Source organism: Schistocerca cancellata, chromosome 2, assembly GCF_023864275.1.
Source record: "Schistocerca cancellata isolate TAMUIC-IGC-003103 chromosome 2, iqSchCanc2.1, whole genome shotgun sequence".
In the NCBI taxonomy this organism is placed as follows: Eukaryota; Metazoa; Arthropoda; class Insecta; order Orthoptera; family Acrididae; genus Schistocerca; species Schistocerca cancellata.
This window is the reverse complement of record NC_064627.1, coordinates 989,541,006-989,556,413: the sequence shown is the minus strand read 5'-3', so window position 1 is coordinate 989,556,413 and position 15,408 is coordinate 989,541,006. Positions and strand designations below refer to the sequence as shown.

The 15,408-nt window shown below is 44.1% G+C and overlaps 1 protein-coding gene across 1 annotated transcript in view; it reads right to left on the bottom strand.

The window, feature by feature from the left end:
- The window catches only part of LOC126160360 (cyclic nucleotide-gated cation channel alpha-3), a 638,264-nt gene that overhangs the window by 105,893 nt on the left and 516,963 nt on the right, over positions 1-15,408 (bottom strand). The window contains exons 5-6 of the mRNA XM_049916902.1: positions 14,133-14,285; positions 194-331 (exon numbers count right to left, since the gene is read on the bottom strand). Of these exons, the coding sequence (XP_049772859.1) occupies positions 194-331; positions 14,133-14,285 (291 nt within the window). The remainder of the gene's footprint in view (positions 1-193; positions 332-14,132; positions 14,286-15,408) is intronic.

Sequence of the window (15,408 nt, the reverse complement as noted above, 5' to 3'; positions counted from 1 at the left end):
TTGTGAACGAAACTGTGATACGAATGCCACTGCAAGAATTTAGTAATTCACATTGGAAAAAAGTAGTATCAAGTGGTTGACAGGCTTACATCCTATTTTAGCGAGAACAGTATGGGTGACTCAAACACTGGACACTTTGTATGACAACAAAAAACCTGGCATCCAAGACTGGCCGGAGCTGCCGCTGACGTACCTGCGGTGCCCATGTTGAGGATGCTGATCTCGCCGAAGTAGGAGCCCGCCTTGAGCGTGGCCAGCACCGTCTTGCCGTTGTCCGCCACCACCTGCAGCCGGCCCCTGTTCACGATGTACATCTCCTTACCGACCTCCCCTGTAAGGCACAAAGCACGTCCATGTACCAAGTTCGTCACAAGTAGAAATCGTACGTCTGAAAAACACTTCGGAGCTCGTTCAGGTATATTTCTCATGTATGATAAATACAGCCTAAGACAAGAAAAGATGCACCGCGAATGAATTATACGAATGGGACGGAAACGGGTCGATGTGATGTACATGTTATGACAAACGAATGAGTATATTGTCAGAAATATTGGATGATTTATTGAAGAGAAAGAGTTTCACAAACTGGGCAAGTAAATAATGCGTTGGTCCAATCTGGCCCTCACGCAATCAGTTTTTCGGCTTGGCACTGATTGTTGGATGTCCTCCTGAGGGTTCAAAATGGTTCAAATGGCTCTTAGCACTATGGGACTTAACTTCTGAGATCATCAGTCCCCTAGAACTTAGAACTACACTCCTGGAAATTGAAATAAGAACACCGTGAATTCATTGTCCCAGGAAGAGGAAACTTTATTGACACATTCCTGGGGTCAGATACATCACATGATCACACCGACAGAACCACAGGCACATAGACACAGGCAACAGAGCATGCACAATGTCGGCACTAGTACAGTGTATATCCACCTTTCGCAGCAATGCAGGCTGCTATTCTCCCATGGAGACGATCGTAGAGATGCTGGATGTAGTCCTGTGGAACGGCTTGCCATGCCATTTCCACCTGGCGCCTCAGTTGGACCAGCGTTCGTGCTGGACGTGCAGACCGCGTGAGACGACGCTTCATCCAGTCCCAAACATGCTCAATGGGGGACAGATCCGGAGACCTTGCTGGCCAGGGTAGTTGACTTACACCTTCTAGAGCACGTTGGGTGGCACGGGATACATGCGGACGTGCATTGTCCTCTTGGAACAGCAAGTTCCCTTGCCGGTCTAGGAATGGTAGAACGATGGGTTCGATGACGGTTTGGATGTACCGTGCACTATTCAGTGTCCCCTCGACGATCACCAGTGGTGTACGGCCAGTGTAGGAGATCGCTCCCCACACCATGATGCCGGGTGTTGGCCCTGTGTGCCTCGGTCGTATGCAGTCCTGATTGTGGCGCTCACCTGCACGGCGCCAAACACGCATACGACCATCATTGGCACCAAGGCAGAAGCGACTCTCATCGCTGAAGACGACACGTCTCCATTCGTCCCTCCATTCACGCCTGTCGCGACACCACTGGAGGCGGGCTGCACGATGTTGGGGCGTGAGCGGAAGACGGCCTAACGGTGTGCGGGACCGTAGCCCAGCTTCATGGAGGCGGTTGCGAATGGTCCTCGCCGATACCCCAGGAGCAACAGTGTCCCTAATTTGCTGGGAAGTGGCGGTGCGGTCCCCTACGGCACTGCGTAGGATCCTACGGTCTTGGCGTGCATCCGTGCGTCGCTGCGGTCCGGTCCCAGGTCGACGGGCACGTGCACCTTCCGCCGACCACTGGCGACAACATCGATGTACTGTGGAGACCGCACGCCCCACGTGTTGAGCAATTCGGCGGTACTTCCACCCGGCCTCCCGCATGCCCACTATACGCTCTCGCTCAGAGTCCGTCAACTGCACATACGGTTCACGTCACGCTGTCGCGGCATGCTACCAGTGTTAAAGACTGCGATGGAGCTCCGTATGCCACGGCAAACTGGCTGACACTGACGGCGGCGGTGCACAAATGCTGCGCAGCTAGCGCCATTCGACGGCCAACACCGCGGTTCCTGGTGTGTCCGCTGTGCCGTGCGTGTGATCATTGCTTGTACAGCCCCCTCGCAGTGTCCGGAGCAGGTATGGTGGGTCTGACACACCGGTGTCAATGTGTTCTTTTTTCCATTTCCAGGAGTGTACTTAAACCTAACTAACCTAAGGACATCACACACATCCATGCCTGAGGCAGGATTCGAACCAGAGACCGTAGCGGTCGCGCGATTCCAGTCTGTAGCGTCTAGCACCGCTCGGTCACTTCGGCCGGCTCTAAGATTATCTAGTTTTGCGCTATGTAAATTTAACATAAGGAAACTACCAAAATTTTACTGAACCATAAAGTTATTTTCATATGACTAAAATGACCTACTATAGCAGGGAAAAGAAGGGAACAGCGGTAAAAATGCTCCCATCTGAGCACATAAAAGGTGGGTATATTCCTGTTTATTTACAAGACTCTGACCGAGAAGTTGCATACCAGCTGCTTCTGTCTTCCTTGCTCAGTACTCTTTTAGAACCGCACCCTCCTGAGGGATACGGTGCCAGATTCCGTCCAACTACTGAGTTAGTTCGTCAAAATCCCGAGCTGGCTGAAGGGTCCTACCCATAATGCTCCAATCGTTCTCAGTGGGTGAGAGATCCGGCCATCTCACTGACCAAGGTACGGTTTGAAAGCACGAAGACAAGCAGCAGGAACTCTCTCCGTGTGCACGCGGTCATTATCTTGGCTGAAATGTAAGCCCGGGACGGCTAGCCATAAAGGACACAAAAGGAGGCGTAGACGTACCGTTGCTCTGTGAGGGGGCTGCGGGTGACAATCAAAGGTGTCCTGCTGATAAATGAAATGGTACCCCAGACGATCACTCCTGGTTGTCGGCCGTATGGCGGGTCACAATCAGGGTGGTATCCCACAGCTGACGGGTGCGTGTCCAGACACGTCATCCCTGTCATCGGGGCTTATTTCGGAGCGGAACTCGTCACAGAAGACTGTTCAGCCGATGAGATTACAGACCCTGATGAGCAAGGAAGACTTGTCTGGAGACGCCCAAGGCAGCGGTGTCATACCAACCAGACAGTCACCCCCCCCCCCCCCCCCCCCCCACACGGCCCAACAAGCAGAAGTGATGCTTTGGGGAGCTATTCCGTTTAATAGCAGGACCCCTTTGGTTGTCACCCGCGGCATCCTTCAGCACAGCTGTAAGTCGACGATATTCTACTCTCTGCTTTGTTGTACTTCATGGAAAGCCGTCCTGGACTGATATTTCAGCAAGACAATGCCTGCCGCACAAGGTGACAGTTTCTATGGCTTGATTTCGTATTTGCCAAACCCTACCTTGGCCAACGAGGTCACTGATTCTCTCCCCAATTGAGAACGTTTGCAGCATTATGGGCATTACTTTCCAACCAGCTCGGGGTTTTGACGATCTAACCTGCCAATTGGACAAAATGTGACACGATATCCCTCAGGAGGACGTCCAAAAATCAGTGACAATCCGAATAACTGATTGCATAAGGGGCAGAGTGGACCAACGCGTTATTGACCTACTCAGTTTGTAAAGATCTTTCTCCTGAATAAATCACCCACTTTTTCTGACGTTTTAATAATTTATAGGACTGTACATGTGCGTCACCTCTGCCTATTTCCTTCGCATTCGGAAAATTCCTCCGTGGTGCGTCGTTTCACTTTTGATGATCGCGATTCCATATCAGTGTTCAGATCCAGAGCAAGAGGTAATTGTTCTGTTTCAGAATCGGTGTACGAAGGCTTCAAAAACAACTGATGGAATCCACAGTGCTTGCGCATCGTTGTTAGGCGGTTGGCAATTCCAGGAAAGAAGGTAATACCTGCAACTATTTCGCTACGTTGTGCAGTGAAATAACCATAAAATCTGAGTTGGGGAAGGACTGAACGGCATTCAACAAGGCATAGGTGCAAATACCAAAAAGCCGAAGTTTGCCGCACGAGGCGAATGAAAATAACGGAAAAAAGCAGTAGAATAGTGGTGCTGTGTGTATACGAACACGACTGTTCATAGACTTTCAGGCGAGAGTAAAATATCAGTTGCCATCATGCACAAGGTATTAGAAAGTGAGATGTTATTTAGACCACGCTCGTGAAGCCAGAACATCATTTTACCAGAGGAGCAGATATATGCGTCAGTACGTGGTGTTTATACTATCGTCACCAATAAGGTGAGCAAGATGTATGAAACAGGCGAAATACCCTCAGACTTCAAGAAGAATGTAATAATTCCAATCCCAAAGAAAACGGGTGTTGACAGATGTGAAAATTACCGAACAATCAGTTTAATAAGCCACAGCTGCAAAATACTAACACGAATTCTTTACAGACGAATGGAAAAACTAGTAGAAGCCGACCTCGGGGAAGATCAGTTTGGATTCCGTAGAAATACTGGAACACGTGAGGCAATACTGACCTTACGACTTATCTTAGAAGAAAGATTAAGGAAAGGCAAACCTACGTTTCTAGCATTTGTTTAGAGAAAGCTTTTGACAATGTTGACTGGAATACTCTCTTTGAAATTCTAAAGGTGGCAGGGGTAAAATACAGGGAGCGAAAGGCTATTTACAATTTGTACAGAAACCAGATGGCAGTTATAAGAGTCGAGGGACATGAAAGGGAAGCAGTGGTTGGGAAGGGAGTAGGACAGCGTTGTAGCCTCTCCCCGATGTTATTCAATCTGTATATTGAGCAAGCAGTAAAGGAAACAAAAGAAAAATTTGGAGTAGGTATTAAAATCCATGGAGAAGGAATAAAAACTTTGAGGTTCGCCGATGACATTGTAATTCTGTCAGAGACAGCAAAGGACTTGGAAGAGCAGTTGAATGGAATGGATGGTGTCTTGAAGGGAGGATATAAGATGAACATCAACAAAAGCAATACGAGGATAATGGAATGTAGTCGAATTAAGTCGGGTGATGTTGAGGGTATTAGATTAGGAAATGAGACACTTAAAGTAGTAAAGGAGTTTTGCTATTGGGTGAGCAAAATAACTGATGATGGTCGAAGTAGAGAGGATATAAAATGTAGACTGGCAATGGCAAGGAAGGCGTTTCTGAAGAAGAGAAATTTGTTAACATCGAGTATAGATTTAAGTGTCAGGAAGTCATTTCTGAAAGTATTTGTATGGAGTGTAGCCATGTATGGAAGTGAAACATGAACGGTAAATAGTTTGGACAAGAAGAGAATAGAAGCTTTTGAAATGTGGTGCTACAGAAGAATGCTGAAGATTAGATGGGTCGACCACATAACTAATGAGGAAGTATTGAATAGGATTGGGGAGAAGAGAAGTTTGTGGCACCACTTGACCAGAAGAAGGGATCGGTTGGTAGGACATGCTCTGAGGCATCAAGGCATCACCAAATTAGTATTGGAGGGCAGCGTGGAGGGTAAAAATCGTAGGGGGAGACCAAGAGATGAATACACTAAGCAGATTCAGAAGGATGTAGGTTGCAGTAGATACTGGGAGATGAAGAAGCTTGCACAGGATAGAGTAGCAAGGAGAGCTGCATCAAACCAGTCTCAGGACTGAAGACCACAACAACAACAACAACCAATAAGGCAATGCAAATATTCCGTTAGCCAGGTACTGGTGAAGTATTACACACATCTTTTAAGATAAGTTCTATTTGATGTGACAAAAATACGTAACACGTATGATATCTGGCAATTGTGTAATTGTTGCAAGATCTCCAAAAGTCTAAGCTAGTAATCATCCTTTCTGCCTTTGAAAACCGTATTTAGAAATTTGATCTAGCTGAGAAAGGAACATTGCGTCGATATTCCACAACACTGTCATATAAATTAAGCTGCACATATTTCACAGTGGACACGTTACGTTAATAATAGGTACATTTTCACCCTTGAGACATCCAAGCATTTCGTCATTATAAATGACCACCTCATACTGTGGATTTTAAATTAGCTCCTTCCGGTCTTCCGCAACGTATTACAAACAAATGTACTACATTTGTACAAAAAAAGGAAACTTATACCGAAAATTGCGTTTAATAAAGGATTCACATCGGGGCTACACCAATCTTCAAACGAAAATCACATATCTTGAGCAATTTTACCTAACCCAAGCACAGAAAGTACACTACTGGCCATTAAAACGATGACGTGCTACAGACGAGAAATTTAACCGACAGGTAGAAGATGCTGTGATATGCAAATGATTAGCTTTTCAGAGCATTCACACAAGGTTGGCACCGGTGGTGACACCTACTATATGCTGACATGAGGAAAGTTTCCAACCGATTTCTCATACACAAACAGCAGTTGACTGGCGTTGCCAGGTGAAACGTTGTTGTGATGCCTCGTGTGAGGAGGAGAAATACGTACCATCTCGTTTCCGACTTTGATAAAGTTCTGATTATAGCCTATTGCGATTACGGTTTATCGTATCGTGAAATTGCTGATCGCGTTGGTCGAGATCCAATGACTGTTAGCAGAACATGGAATCGGTGGGTTCAGGAGGGTAATACGGAACGCCGTGCTGGATCCCAACGGCCTCGTATCATTAGCAGTCGAGATGACAGGCATCTTATCCACATGGCTGTAACGGATCGTACAGCCACGTCTCGATCCCTGAGTCAACAGATGGGGACGTTTGCAAGACAACAACCATCTGCACGAACAGTTCGACGACGTTTGCAGCAGCATGGACTATCAGCTCGGAGACCGTGACTGCGGTTACCCTTGACGCTGCAACACAGACAGGAGCGCCTGCGATGGTGTACTCAACGACGAACCTGGGTGCGCGAATGGCAAAACGTCATTTTTTCGGATGAATCCAGGTCCTGTTTACAGCATCATGATGGTCGCATCCGTGTTTAGCGACATCGCGGTGAACGCACATTGGAAGCGTGTATTTGCCATCGCCATACTGGCGCATGATCCGGCGTGATGGTATGGGGTGCCATTGGTTACACGTCTCGGTCACCTCTTTTACGCATTGACGGCACTTTGAACAGTGAACGTTACATTTCAGATGTGTTACGACCGGTGGCTCTACCCTTCATTCGATTCCTGCGAAACCCTACATTTCAGCAGGATAATGCACGACCGCATGTTGCAGGTCCTGTACAGGCCTTTCTGGATACAGAAAATGTTCGACTGCTGTCCTGGCCAGCACATTCTCCAGATCTTTCACCAAGTGAAAACGTCTGGTCAATGGTGGCCGAGCAACTGGCTCGTCACAATACGCCAGTCGCTACTTTTGATGAACTGTGGTATAGTGTTGAAGCTGTATGGGCGGCTGTACCTGTACACGCCATCCACGCTTTGTTTCTACATCTACATCTACATCCATACTCCTCAAGCCACCTGACGGTGTGTGGCGGAGGGTACCTTGAGTACCTCTATCGGTTCTCTCTTCTATTCCAGTCTCGTATTGTTCGTGGAAAGATGGATTGTCGGTATGCTTCTGTGTGGGCTCTACTCTCTCTGATTTTATCCTCATGGTCTCTTCGCGAGATATACGTAGGAGGGAGCATTATACTGCTTGACTCTTCGGTGAAGGTATGTTCTCGGAACTTTAACAAAAGCCCGTACCGAGCTACTGAGCGTCTCTCCTGCAGAGTCTTCCACTGGAGTTTATCATTTCCGTCACGTTTTCGCGATTACTAAATAATCCTGTAACGAAGCGCGCTGCTCTCCGTTGGATCTTCTCTATCTCTTCTGTCAACCCTATCTGGTACGGATCCCACAATGCTGAGCAGTATTCAAGCAGTGGGCGAACAAGCGTACTGTAACTTACTTTCTTTGTTTTCGGATTGAATTTCCTTAGGATTCTTCCAATGAATCTTTGTCTGGTATCTGCTTTACCAACGATCAACTTTATATGACCATTCCATTTTAAATCACTCCTAATGCGTACTCCCAGATAATTTATGGAATTAACAACTTCCAGTTGCTGACCTATTTTGCAGCTAAATGAGAAGGGATCTATCTTTCTATGTATTCGCAGCACCTTACACTTGTCTACATTGAGATTCAATTGCCATTCCCTGCACCATGCGTCAATTCGCTGCAGATCCTCCTGCATTTCAGTACAATTTTCCATTGTTACAACCTCTTGATACACCACAGCATCACCTGCAAAAAGCCTCAGTGAACTTCCAATGTCACCTACAAGGTCATTTATGTATATTGTGAATAGCAACGGACCTATGACACTCCCCTGCAGCACACCTGAAATCACTCTTACTTCGGAAGACTTCTCTCCATTGAGAATGACATGCTGTATTCTGTTATCTAGGAACTTTTCAATCCAATCACACAATTGGTCTGATAGTCCATATTCTCTTACTTTGTTTATTAAACGACTGTGGGGAACTGTATTTAACGCTTTGTGGAAGTCAAGAAACACGGCTTCTATCTGTGAACCCGTGTCTATGACCCTCTGAGTCTCGTGGACGAATTGCGCGAGCTGGGTTTCACACGCCCGTCTTTTTCGAAACCCATGCTGTTTCCTACAGAGTAGATTTCTAGTCTCCAGAAAAGTCATTATACTCGATCATAATACGTGTTCCAATATTCTACAACTGATCGACGTTAGAGATATAGGTTTATAGTTCTGTACATCTGTTCGACGTCCCTTCATGAAAACTTGGATGACCTGTGCCCTTTTCCAATCCTTTGGAACGCTACGCTCTTCTAGAGACCTATGGTACACCGCTGCAAGAAGGGGGGCAAGTTCCTTCGCGTACTCTGTGTAAAATCGAACTGGTATCCCATCATGTCCAGTGGCCTTTTGCTCTTTTGAGCGATTTTAATTGTTTCTCTATCCCTCTGTCGTCTATTTTGATATCTACCATTTTGTCATCTGTCCAACAATCTAGAGAAGGAACTACAGTGCAGTCTTCCTCTGTGAAACAGCTTTAGTCTGTCATCCTCTGTTTCAGTACCATTTTGGTCACAGAGTGTCTGGACATTTTGTTTTGATCCACCTCCCTGTTTGACTCAATGCCCAGGCGCATCAAAGCCGTTGTTACTGCCAGAGGTGGTCGTTCTGGGTACTGATTTCTCAGGATCTATTACCCAAATTGCTTGAAAATGTAATCACATCTCAGTCCTAGTATAATATATTTGTCCAATGATTACCCGTTTATCATCTGCATTTATTCTTGGTGTAGCAATTTCTAATGGCCAGTTGTGTAATTTCATTCTTTTGACGGGACTGTGTTGCTGTTTATGTCTGGTATATTTTGTCGTTTTTAAGAAAGCTGTTCGAGGAAAGTTTCAGAAAACTACCAAAATGTTTTCTATTTAGTTAGCTGATTAGATGGTTCTGTTTCACACTGTTGCGATTTTTGTTTTCATGCCATATCTTTCTTATTGTATGGACAGTATCGAGATTCTGTTCTTGACTGAGTGTCGGCTTCCTGTAATGCAGCAGTTCCGTTGGTTTTGCTAATGTATTTAAGCATTACCTTGTGTTGTGGAACTCTTGACCTACTAGAAGGATATGCTTACATTTCCATGATGTTGGCGCTTGGGATTATTGTCGTTAGTTTATTTTACATGATCTCAATTTTTATTGTTACTAAGCTTTACCGTTATGAAAGCTGCTGGACAATACTTTCACGATGCTTTACTGGGTAGTTCTGATTTGAGATGTATTTCCCCAGCACCTCATTCTCAGAATTTTTGTTTATCTGAAATTGTCAGTGAAGTATGTCTAGGTATCCTGGGAAGTTTTCGTAGTTGAGTATGTTCTATACACACTTGGTGGATTTTCCTTTCTTCCAGAGCTCAAGCCACGTGTTGAGTCCAACGAAGTCTCGTGGTTTTAATTTTGGGTATGATGTCTGGCTCTCTATGTGAGTCATAGACATTTGTGTTTGATCCTTTCTGGGGTGGTTTATCTTGGAGTCCTTAAAATATCTTCCCCATAATTTTCCTTTCAAAGCCTTTTGTTTCACCACTTCTGATTTTGTTAAAGTCCACATATTAGTCACACACATTAGAACAAGTATCATAAGAGTTTTATGTATTTGTATCTTTGAATTTATTTAGAAAAGTTTGTCTTATGTTAATTCCATAAATTTAAAGTTGCACCTACTTCATTATTGCATTCCACTATTTATCCCATGACAGTTTTGTCTATAGTGGACACAATCCAGAGGTAAGAGAACTGTTTTACTTTTCCCATTTTCTTCCCTACCAACGTTTGGTTAACACAGTTCCGTGGTAAATCAACTGCGTTACTTTTCCAATTTCTTTACCAATTTTAAAATGCATGCTGCATTGATTTACAATGACATGATAAGATATTAGGTTCACCTCTACTTCTACGAAGGCTTTTTCGGCGGCGTCCTTGCAGAAAACTTCTTGGTTTATTTGCGGCGTCAAACACGAATAAAATCTCAAGCTTTTGATTGTTACCTCCATCTTCACCGACAGTGGCTAAGTCAGACTTAGCTTGGATTTTATCCCAATTTGACAGGGCAAGTAAACTGCGAAATCTATATTACTTTCTAATCATACTCAAATTAAGCTATTGTGTTATTGTGGTGACTAAATTAATTTATTACTCATTTTCTCCTAAAATTACTGTATCATTTAGAATATTTGACATACACTTTGTGGATTTTCCTTTCTTCTAGACTCTTTAAGATGTACACTAGATGCTCCAAGGTGTGACGACTCCCTGATGGTCTGATCTGTAGTAAAGTTGAAAAGCAGACATGGCATAACATCTCCTTGTAGAATGAAGGCTTTCACGACCGGGTGACATGGCTGTTGATATACTTTCCGGGATGTGAGGTCGTGGTCCAAGAACTTTTCTGCTCCTTACGTTTCGTCCAGGACTGCGCTGGACTTCCTCAGAGGCGCTGCTCCGCTGAGTCTTGCCGACTGGCAAGACTCAGCGGAGCAGCGCCTCTGAGGAAGTCCAGCGCAGTCCTGGACGAAACGTAAGGAGCAGAAAAATTCTTGGACCACGACCTCACATCCCGGAAAGTATATCAATAACATCTCCTTGTTTGTCTCCAGAAGTAACAAAGATGATTTGCGAGATACTGTGTTGTTTATTATGATACATAAAATTGGAATTTTCAAATATAGTTTCCGTTAATACTATCAAATGATTTCTTAACGTCTATGAGCACAATGAGCGTATTCAAAATTTCTTTTTAAGTAGGATCCATTAAAATGTAAACGTTTTCCCCTGTTCAGTTCCTTTTGAAAACTGCTTGTGCATAATGAAAAAGTTCGTCCAGTTACAGTTTTAGTCTTGATATAATTATGTTTGTAAAAATATGTGAATTGAGTAATGAGATTCGCCTATAGTTGGTGCAGACAGATCTTCTCCTCTTTTATATGTTGGGTGAATCGAAACATCTTTCCAGTCTTCTGGAATTCTCTCTTCTTTCCATCTTTTGGCAATTACATTACGAGGTTTCCTAAGTGTAGTTAGATGAATATTTATCCAAATATCATGTAGTTACATATAATTTAGCTCATGTAAGGTTTTCTCACTTCTTGTGGAGAAGGTTCCACAAACAGTATTTCAGCAGTTTGGAACTCTACATTTCTGTTGTCTGTGTTAATGTCATTATAATTTTTTAGTAGCTCATAAAAGTGGAATATCCATTTTATTTCATTTCTAACAGATTCACACTTATTATTTTCATGTAACTACAATAATTTTTTTTGTTTTCTTGATCCAGTTGGTATGCGCTCTAGAAGGACCCCTTTTGTGTATTCTCTTGTGGTTTTCTGTTTCGTTTCCAATGTCCTTGAGTGAGCATATTTTTTGTTTTTATTGCACAAGGAAAAGTTTTTTGTTTTTAGCTTGTGCAGGATTCATTCTTAACATTTCAATTTTTTACGAATTTCATTCTCTCTGTCTTCCTATCAACAGCAATTTTAGCACATTCATCATCAAACCATGTATTCTGGTCGTACGTTTCCTAAATCCTAAAATTTTGCATCTTATGAGCATCTCAAGTCGCCCTCGATTCAAAAATCTGGAGCTCTTTCAAGAGATCGTTGTGCTACTTTTGTTTATTAAATTTTCTATGAGTACCAGATACATTACAAGACCTGTATTAGACATATGGTATTTGAGAGTACGACCTTTTGCCATTTCATTTAGATAATGAGACACGATTGGACTAAAACTTGATGTGAATCAAAGACCACTTGTCAACATCTCTTTAAGTATTATGCACGTACATTTTTCTGGTTTTTTCACTTAGATTTTTTGCGGTCGCCCTAGCAACGAACGGTGGATGGACTAAATTTTTATTTGATTTTTTGATTGGAACGTATGATGCGGTAGTCTGAAGGAATCTTCAAATTTTTCAGATCTTGTTCGATATCCATCTTTATTGCTGGAAATAATAGCAAGGAAAAAGACTGGAAATCGGATATTTCAGAAGCCCGTTGTTTTGCACGGCTTTAACAATCAGGTTAAACTGGAGCTGGGAAAACCGGTATAACCGAAAACCGATTTCTTCAGCGATAACCGCCATTCCTAAGCAGTACACGGTGTATTACCAGGATGACTGCCTAAAAGCTCTCGGCGATTTCGCCTGATGGGCATACAGATTCTGAACTGTACGGCCGTCGAACCGAAATTTTTTGACCCCCCCCCCCCTCCGTATAGAAAACGCTTTTATCAGCAATTACCAAAGAAGGGAGATGCTATCGGAATATGTCGCACGACAATTAGGAATATACAGGGTGTTACAAAAAGATACGGCCAAACTTTCAGGAAACATTCCTCACACACAAAGAAAGAAAATATGTTATGTGGACATGTGTCCCGAGTCCGCCCCCGGTAGCTGAGTGGTCAGCGTGACGGAATGTCAATCCTAAAGGCCCGGGTTCGATTCCCAGCTGGGTCGGAGATTTTCTCCGCTCAGGGACTGGGTGTTTGTTGTTCTAATCATCATCATTTCATCCCCATCGACGCGCATGTCGCCGAAGTAGCACCAGGCGAACGGCCTACCCGACGGGAGGCCCTAGCCACACGACATTTCATTTCATTTCATGTGTCCGGAAACGCTTACTTTCCATGTTAGAGCTCATTTTATAACTTCTCTTCAAATCACATTAATCATGGAATGGAAACACAGCAACAGAACGTACCAGCGTGACTTCAAACACTTTGTTACAGGAAATGTACAAAATGTCCTCCGTTAGCGAGGATACATGCATCCACCCTCCGTCGCATGGAATCCCTGATGCGCTGATGCAGCCCTGGAGAATGGCGTATTGTATCTCAGCCGTCCAAAATACGAGCACGAAGAGTCTCTACATTTGGTACCGGGGTTGCGTAGACAAGAGCTTTCAAATGCCCCCATAAAGGAAAGTCAAGAGGGTTGAGGTCAGGAGAGCGTGGAGCCCATGAATTGGTCCGCCCATACCAATCCATCGGTCACCGAATCTGTTGTTGAGAAGCGTACGAACACTTCGACTGAAATGTGGAGGAGGTCCATCGCGCATGAATCACATGTTGACCGCGGGACTGCTACGGTCGCAGGTTCGAATCCTGCCTCGGGCATGGGTGTGTATGATGTCCTTAGGTTAGTTAGGTTTAAGTAGTTCTAAGTTCTAGGGGACTGATGACCTTAGAAGTTGAGTCCCATAGTGCTCAGAGCCATTTGAACCATTTGAACCACATGTTGTGTCGTACTTGAAAAAGCACATGTTCTAGCAGCACAGGTAGAGTATCACGTATGAAATCATGATAACGTGCTCCATTGAGCATAGGTGGACAAAACTAAAATGAGCTCTAACATGGAAATAAAGCGCTTCCGGACACATGTCCACATAACATCTTTTCTTTATTTGTGTGTGAGGAAAGTTTGGCCGTACCTTTTTGTAACACCCTGTATAACTAGGCACCGGAAGGAGATGAGCATAATGACCTTGAGGTAGATAAAAATGAGATTATGTTCAACGTAGTGTAGGGGATGTTGGATGAGGCAGGAATACTGAGATAAAAGGAATTGTAAATATGATGTACAGAAGTGGAGGCCGGGGTCACACTACCGGAAGATGACTAACTAGGAGGTGCGCTAAATCGCCATGACGTGCAGGCAGCGGGCATGGCGGACTGACCTTTGCGGCAGATGTAGTCGCCGGGCGAGAAGAGCACGGGGCGCAGTCGCAGCACCAGTTCGCACAGGAAGCCCGCCTCCGTGTTCTGGAAGATCTCGACGCGCTTCAGCGTGTCCAGGTGCACGTTGATGGCGATCTCTGCCTTCAGCTTGTCTGCAACATTTTCCATTTATTCATTTGCTGTTTTATTTTAGTACGTTATCTACATCCCAAAACAAACAGTACCTTGATTCTAAAGTTGTATATATAAATGTAACACGCAATATACTAACGTAAAATTATAAACTGTTAGTGTACTAAATTATTATGTTATTTGGCAAAGGTAAGAAAAATTAAACTTCATGGTCTGAGAAGATATGTGATATTGTTTACAAAGAACTTGCCAGTATCAGCCCCTAATTATTATGACATTGCACCAGCCCCAGCCAGAATCCAAGCATTGATTCTAAAAGGTGACATACGAGGTGGGTGAGAAAAGAAGTAATGAGACAAATTTTTTATCTAGTACAGTTTTTCTTTCAAACAACAATATTGTCCCCTTCAACTTAGTTCCCTTCGGCAGCTACACATCGATGGAGTCCTCGTTCCCAGTCTTGGCAGCAGCACTGAAAAATTTCAATTGACAGGTCTTTTAACATGTCTGTCACATTCTTTTGAATGTTCTCCACAGTTCCAAAATGACGTCCTTTTAATACATTTTTCAGGTTCCGGAAAGAAAAAGATCACAAGGACTGAGATCAGGTGAATAGGGAAAGGGGGAGGGGGGGGGGGGGCGTGGAACAACAGGAAAGCCAATTGAGGTCAGAAATTCCGTGATGGATGCGGCCGTGTGACATGGGGCATTGTCATGGTGCAGCACCCACTTGTCTGCAGTCTCCGGTCTCACTCGGTTTGTAACACCCCACCCATCACTTATCTGGTTTTGGTGTGTGTTCACACCAGGTAACTGACTAACAGATCAACAGAGAGTGCAAAACTGCCGCAATGTCGGATAACCCAAAGAAAGTAATAAGGCCCCTGTCACTCCTGATTGAACTGCGGTGGCAGTGTTGACATTTATTGATTCAGAATTGATCCCTTTTAATTAAAAAGGGATGCACATTGACGTTATATTCAGATATTGAACACCAGATGCAAATGTTGAACATAAAATTAATTAAGAAAGTGACTTGGGATTTCAACTACTTGATTGAAAATAGATGCAGTGGATTAGCACAGATTTATTTTAACTCACGACCTTTAATCATCACATTACATGACTCTCCTAACAGGCAGT